This window comes from Cryptomeria japonica, chromosome 8, assembly GCF_030272615.1.
Source record: "Cryptomeria japonica chromosome 8, Sugi_1.0, whole genome shotgun sequence".
Taxonomy (NCBI): domain Eukaryota; kingdom Viridiplantae; phylum Streptophyta; class Pinopsida; order Cupressales; family Cupressaceae; genus Cryptomeria; species Cryptomeria japonica.
In genome coordinates, this window is record NC_081412.1 from 8,981,806 (window position 1) to 8,988,352 (window position 6,547).

The 6,547-nt window shown below is 31.8% G+C and overlaps 1 protein-coding gene across 4 annotated transcripts; it reads left to right on the forward strand.

Annotated features, from left to right (window-relative positions):
* The first annotated feature begins 1,373 nt into the window (after positions 1-1,373).
* Positions 1,374-2,995, forward strand: LOC131045933 (uncharacterized). 4 transcript variants are annotated; one of them, XM_059209509.1, is made up of 5 exons: positions 1,374-1,563; positions 1,652-1,734; positions 2,002-2,075; positions 2,167-2,336; positions 2,488-2,995. In XM_059209509.1, exons 2-5 carry the CDS (start codon positions 1,658-1,660, stop codon positions 2,563-2,565), a joined length of 399 nt encoding a protein of 132 aa, XP_059065492.1. In that variant the 5' UTR covers positions 1,374-1,563; positions 1,652-1,657; the 3' UTR covers positions 2,566-2,995. The 4 variants fall into 4 exon arrangements, 3 of the variants coding, with proteins under 3 accessions (XP_059065492.1, XP_059065491.1, XP_059065493.1); XM_059209508.1 differs by having other exon boundaries at positions 1,374-1,734; XM_059209510.1 differs by having other exon boundaries at positions 1,374-1,734; positions 2,176-2,336.
* Positions 2,996-6,547: the final 3,552 nt, after the last annotated feature.

The window sequence follows — 6,547 nt, forward strand, 5'->3', positions numbered from 1 at the left end:
TATTAAATATAATAAGAGAGACATAAACATTATAATACAATGATCAACAAATAAAGATAAAGAATGACATAAATTCTTTCATGTCTAGCTACAATATTGTTTTTATTCTTTTATTTAATTAGGTAACATAAGCTACCATGGTTAGGACATGTGCACACTGTGTTCCCATGAATTGTCATCTCTAATTTCTTCTCCTTTTAGAATAAATTATTTCCTATGATGAAGTACTTATATACTTTCTAAAGTTTATCACAAATGAAATAGAAATTTTAAAAAATATTTTAGAAGATATCATAGGAGATTGAACATTGTATTATTTTATATTAAAATCTGTACTTCATTACATATAATGTTTCTTTAATTTATTTAAATTTTGCATCTCTTAATGCCATGCCTCTAATAGAAAAATATATGAAAAATCCATTCTTTCACTACAAATAATTAACATAATTTTCTTCTAACTAAAATAATTAAAGCACATATTATGGTATTTATATTTTAATCTATATTTTCAATTTTGTTGGAGTTCTTGATTTGAAAACCTTGAACTTGATTTTTTGTTAAAGCAATTCTCTACTTATTTGGTGAACAAATTGAATGAGACTAATTCCTCCATTGATGTCTGATTCTGAATCATTGCAGGTTATACAAGGAGAAGTGTTGCAGGTTATAAACTTCAAATATCTATAATCTTGGATAACCATGTAAAAATCAGTGCACGTAAATTTAAAATCAACTGTTTTAAAAAGTCTTGCACAATTCGAATTACTAACTTCTGAAATGTTAACTTGAATATTCCACTTTTATTCTATCCTTCACTCCCCTACAGAACTTATAGGAACACCTCACGGCCTAATAATTGTTATTAGGAATAGGATTGTGTATCGGGACACTCTTGTATTGGCAAGGCATCTAAATAATCCACAATGAGATAAAGAAAATTCAGTGGATCAAAAAAAGACATGAAAATAAAACATGAAATTACATATTTAGTGAACCGAATATTTATTTGAATGATAGATAGAATAGTAATCATTTTATCTAGGAAAATTTATGTCAGTCTCAAAAGAGTTTATCATGTTTCAATCACTTTCCGTCCTTTCGCTGCAAATGTGAGGTTGATTTCGTGCTTCGTCATGTTTTCTTCACCTCTATCGACCTTCTGTTAAACTTCGTGCTTAAAATTAATTGAAAGCCTACTACACTAAAACATCACGCAAGTTTGATGATATTAAATTACTAATGGAACAGACTGTACTAGGGAATCTCTGGAATAAGGACGCACTGTAAAAAACATGACTTGACTCCTATCAAATATTCCTATCATTACATTTTTACCAATATGATCTCGACATCGAGTATATAACTGAACATCCAAAATAATTCACTTATAGAGTGCTTAATAATCATCAAACATAGGGAATTTGTGATGATAACAACTATCGATATAGGAGGTGTTGGAAAAAGAATCTGAAATTGTGAAAGAGGTCACCGTGGCAAAAGAAACTGAAATTATGAAACAGGTCACTGTGGCAAAATTGAAGTCAATGCCATTGACTCAAGGTAAGTGGGTATTTGCAGGTAATGGAGTTTAGTTTCCCTTAGCATTTCTTTGACCTTGTCCCAATGTTCAATAATAAATTATATATAGGAAACAATGATTGGTAGAAATGTCAAATGGTTGCGGAAGCACAAGTCCAAAGGAATTAGCTCTATGGAAAAGAAGCTTGTCAAGTAAATCTTGTTTCCTCCCTTGCTATAATTGAATCTTGTTTAAATGCTTAATCTATGGATGAATTGTCTTTCTAGCTGAATGTTTAATTTATTGATTAATTCCAGCTTTACCAGATCAACAGGTTCTCTTATTCACGCACATTTGATATTCATAACAGCTTTATGATTTATATGCTGCACCTTTAAATATTCTAATGGCATTATTTATGCGTATTGTTCTACTATGGGCTTATCACTTTGGGGTATATGGTGCATTGCACTTTGCAGAAGCTGGAGGGAAGCTGCAGATGAATGGATGAAAACTGATGGAAAGGTTCCTGTCGCTACCATGGTAGCCACAGGTGTGCTCTCAAACTAATAAGTTTTCCTTTTCTTTTCAGTGGAACAAGTCCATAATCATAGAATAGAGCAGCCATTGAAACTGAATGACAGTCAATGTAGAAAACAAGAAACAAAAAGTGATGGAAGGGATACTCAAAATGACATTGTTCAAGAAACAAAAAGTGACGAAAGGGATGCTCAAAATCACATGGTTATCAATCATAGGAGACCAAAAGTTAGATTTCAACAAGCCTGACTCTCTTCTACTTCCTTCACCTCAGGTAAGCAAACAAAATGGAATTGGAGACTTTAAAATTCAAATTTGATATAGATGTTGATTACATTTGCCATGTTTTAAGCACAAATGATGTACATTCCATATTTGTTGGATGTTTTTGTTAAGTTGTGTATATTTCATGTTTTTATATGCAGAAATCAAACTCTGTTACCCATGATGACAAATCTGTAAGAGAAAGGATTGAAGCAGAAAAGAGAAGGCTTGAAGACTGAATTATTAAGTGGGTGATCTAGTATTAGTAATAATGAGTGTTACCTGCCTAAGCATCATCACCAGTGGATGAAAAATTTCTAGCGGCAGAGGAAGCAACATCACCAGTGGACGAAGAATTGAATTTAGGCAGCTTATTAGGCCAGCAATTAGATGGCTCAAAGCAAAGCATGTATGCTTTAATTACCTGGAATAATTAGATGGTTCCAGTTTAATTTGCAACGGTTGTTTACCATTCAAAACCAGATGGCAAAACACCAAATTTGTAAGAATTCGTTTATTTGTGAAGCCGTTGAATGTAACGGTTTTTTGAATTAGCTTGGGAGACGTTGAATGTAACGGTTTTTTGAATTAGCTTGGCGTTCTCTCCCAAAGAAATGCAATTTTCTTGCGTATAAATTGTGTCTTCATATTTAAAAGAAATTATTAATACATACAGCACTTGTATTGCTAACAAAAATGATCAGCCGGCCTTTGAAGAACCCTCAGTTTTATACGTAGTTTAAATATAAAGCGGAGTTTAATGATTATAAAAAATATAGATAAATTTAAAGCTAATTTGGTAGAAGTGTACATTTAATATATTTTTTCTATTTTATATTATTTATATCGTATGTAGAAGGGTAAAGAGAGTAAATAGTTTACATAAATTATTTATCTTATATTGTATTAAGAGAAATGCTGTGGTCCTGCAAAATTGGAGTAATAAAATATATAGTATTTTTTATATTTTTATATTTTATTGTAATTATCCACATCAAAATTAATTAAACTATATAAACTAATTTTTAAAGCTAATAAACTACCTTTTTGAGCAGCATACATCTCTAAACAAGTTTGTTGTTCTCAATTTCATTGTAAAAGGTCTAAAATACTATAGATTGTAGAATAGGTATTCTAATCCAAAACCATAATTTCTAATCAATGGTATTAGATCTTGTTTTCTCTTGTGCGTCTCTCATCACACACAATTAGCATACCAAAGACTTGGGTTAGAAACAAGGGATCTTTCAGATTACCTTTCTTTGAGACACACGTGATCACAAATGTCTAAGCAAAAAACTAATGGATCAAATGATTCATTCAAAATGCAAGTTGAAGATTTACGAAACAAACAACATGAAGAAATGAAGGAAGAATTCTCTTGGATGTTGGAAAATAAAGGTTCACAAAAATATTCAACAAACCCACCATTTAGTGGACACACTCCATTGAAGGTGTAGGTGAATTTTGATATCCAAACTTTTAAAGGAAAAATTGATGTACATTTTTTTTTATGACTGGTTATGAAAACTAGAAAGTTATTTTTCTATTAATTATTTCTTAGATGTTGATAAAATCACATTTTCCCTCCTCAAAGTTGACATGCATGTGAACGAGTCATGGGAACCTAAATTCTCATCCAAGGAAGCATGAGTTGGAACAAAATTTGATTTATATTTTGATGAAAAAATTACATGGGGACCCAATCACAAAGCATACTTTCGAGTACAATACTCCCCACAAAATAACCTAACAAAGTAAACTGTTCAAGCCATTGGCAGGCACTATAAAAATCTTTAATGGACAAAACAACATCAGCGATACCAGAAGACATATCTCGTGAAAGACTTTAAGAATTTTTTTTTTGAGACATTTGTTCAAGGATGCCATGACCACCAATCGCCAAAGCTCCAACACTAGCATCAATTGTTGGGATGAGGACAGACACACTAAAAAACAGATAGTAGGACAAAATAAGAAAAACCCTGGTAGAGTAAACAATGATAATCAGAGTAATCCCCCATATGTTATTAAAAAATAAATGTTAAAAAAAAATTAAATAAATAATAATAATAATAAATTAAAAATAACTAAAATATATATATAAAAATATAAAAATATTAAAAATAATAAAAAAAATAAAAAATAAAAAATATATAAAAATATAAATAAATAGAAATAAATAAAAAAATATAATATTAAAGATATCAAAAATAAAAAATAAATTTTAAAATAATTAGAATATAAATAAAATAATAAAAATAATAATGACTAAAAAAAATTATTATTATTTTTTTGGTCAGTAAATGTTATTTCTTTAAATTAAGATATCGATATGTAAACCCGACCTAGACCAGGTGGGATTACAACAAGGGAATCCCCTCCCCAGATGATAGTGCACCACTGTGATAGACTCATTAACAGGTCAAACGTAAAACTACTAGTTTTGCTTTTCCTCTATCATGAAAGCGAAAGAGCGTGTTAAAAGTAACTTCCTCATTCACTCTCTTTTCTCTTTTCCTCTTTACCTCTGTCCACCCTTCTTCCTAATCTTTAGAATTCTAGATCTCTCTTGTAGATCCACCAATGGGAGTTGTGCTATCCTCCTTAATTGTTGCACAAAAGTAGTGCTCATTTTTCATCGATTCATTGATGCAACCTATCTTTGGGTAGGAATTTGCGTTGAATCCTTGATTATTGTCCTCACCCAAAATATTATCCCTAGAACCAGTATTAACACTAGCATTAACCACAACCCCAAAAACACCTTTAGGCAAAAAGAAGGTGTCAATACTCTAAGATGTGGCACGTGCATCCTCACGCTTTTTGGAGGCTTGATGGAAGCTAGATTGTTTGTCATTCTCCAAAACATAATGCAAATCAGAGACATCTTTCCACCACATTCCTTGTTTGCTTGATTTTTTTTTATCATGACTTGATGTAATGTGACCCACTTGGAAGCATCAACGACATCAAAAAGGGATGCCCTCATTGTTAGGATTTAGGCAGATCCAAAAAAAATAGAAAATAACAATTATATGCAGATATAAATACAAAAGATGAAGAAAAATGCATAACATAGATAACACAGAGATTTAACGCAGCTCACCCAAGATGGGTTGCATCTACAGAACACAATCGTCAAATCTTTATCTAGTAAATCAGTACAACACCATTACAATTCTCTTTTACATTCCAACCACTTATAAAAAACAATTTTTAGGGAAACACTAAAAAGAGTTATTTTTAGTGTTGTTTTTTTCAATATTGGTTTTTCAACAAAAAAATAATTTTTTTTTCCTTGGGGGCTGCACCCTTGGACCCCCGTTTGGGGCTTGACACAACCCCAAACTCCAACGAGGATACATAACGAGTGTAAAATACTTACATGATCAGTCACCACATATCAACACTCATAATCCACTGGTTGTAACTAGTCTCCATTTCCAAACTTCAACGATAAATCAGCCAAAAATCCCTTTTTTGTATCTCTCTCAACCAAAATAAGAGAAAAAAGTTGTATGTTGAAAGCCTAGGGACTCCTTGTCCACTCCCAGGAATTTACCCAATAAATCACCAATAGCCTCAAAACAAGATTCAAGCTAGAATTGCATAGGAAGATATGAAAATCTTACCCACATTGGAGCTTTGTCAAAAGATTTTGTGGTAGGATTGAAAGATGAATACCACGGTTTCAAGAGCAAAAAAAATTTATCCTCCCAACTCTATTGATACTCACAAATAACCTTCTTTCGATCACCTCCATTGTCGAAAACAACCACAAAATGCCCTTGTACCCCCAAGAAAATATGGACATCCCCCTCAAGAATAGGGCACCAAAATGTTGTGATCCATTTATAGAGCTCGCTCAAGCTCAACCAAAAACCTTTAAATCTCCTGATTAAACTCAACTCAAATTTTTTTTGTCACATCCCACATAGTTGGTGACTAAAAAATTAGAATAAGGAAAACAAAATAGTCAAAGTAGCTAAGTTATTGGAGTATGGGCTACACATCAGGTTGTTGTGCAAGAAATAAATTGTAGAGGACATGAGGAGTGGGTACCATGTGAAGAAGATGTGGGACAAATGGGCCACAATCTTGTTAATAAATGATATGGATAGTAACATTAAAAGGAGCGAGGAAGAGAAAACTTTTAGGATTGTTTTTCTAACAATATTCCAACCTTGTCCATGAGGAGAGCTTTCTCACTAATTATGA

Bases quoted from the DNA above. Each gene is read 5' to 3' on its own strand.
- LOC131045933 (XM_059209508.1), top strand. From the start codon at position 1,658: ATGATTGGTAGAAATGTCAAATGGTTGCGGAAGCACAAGTCCAAAGGA. The intron at 1,735-2,001 runs GTAAATCTTGTT...TGCACTTTGCAG, and splicing joins ATGGAAAAGAAGCTTGTCAA to AAGCTGGAGGGAAGCTGCAG. The intron at 2,076-2,166 runs GTGTGCTCTCAA...ACTGAATGACAG, and splicing joins CGCTACCATGGTAGCCACAG to TCAATGTAGAAAACAAGAAA.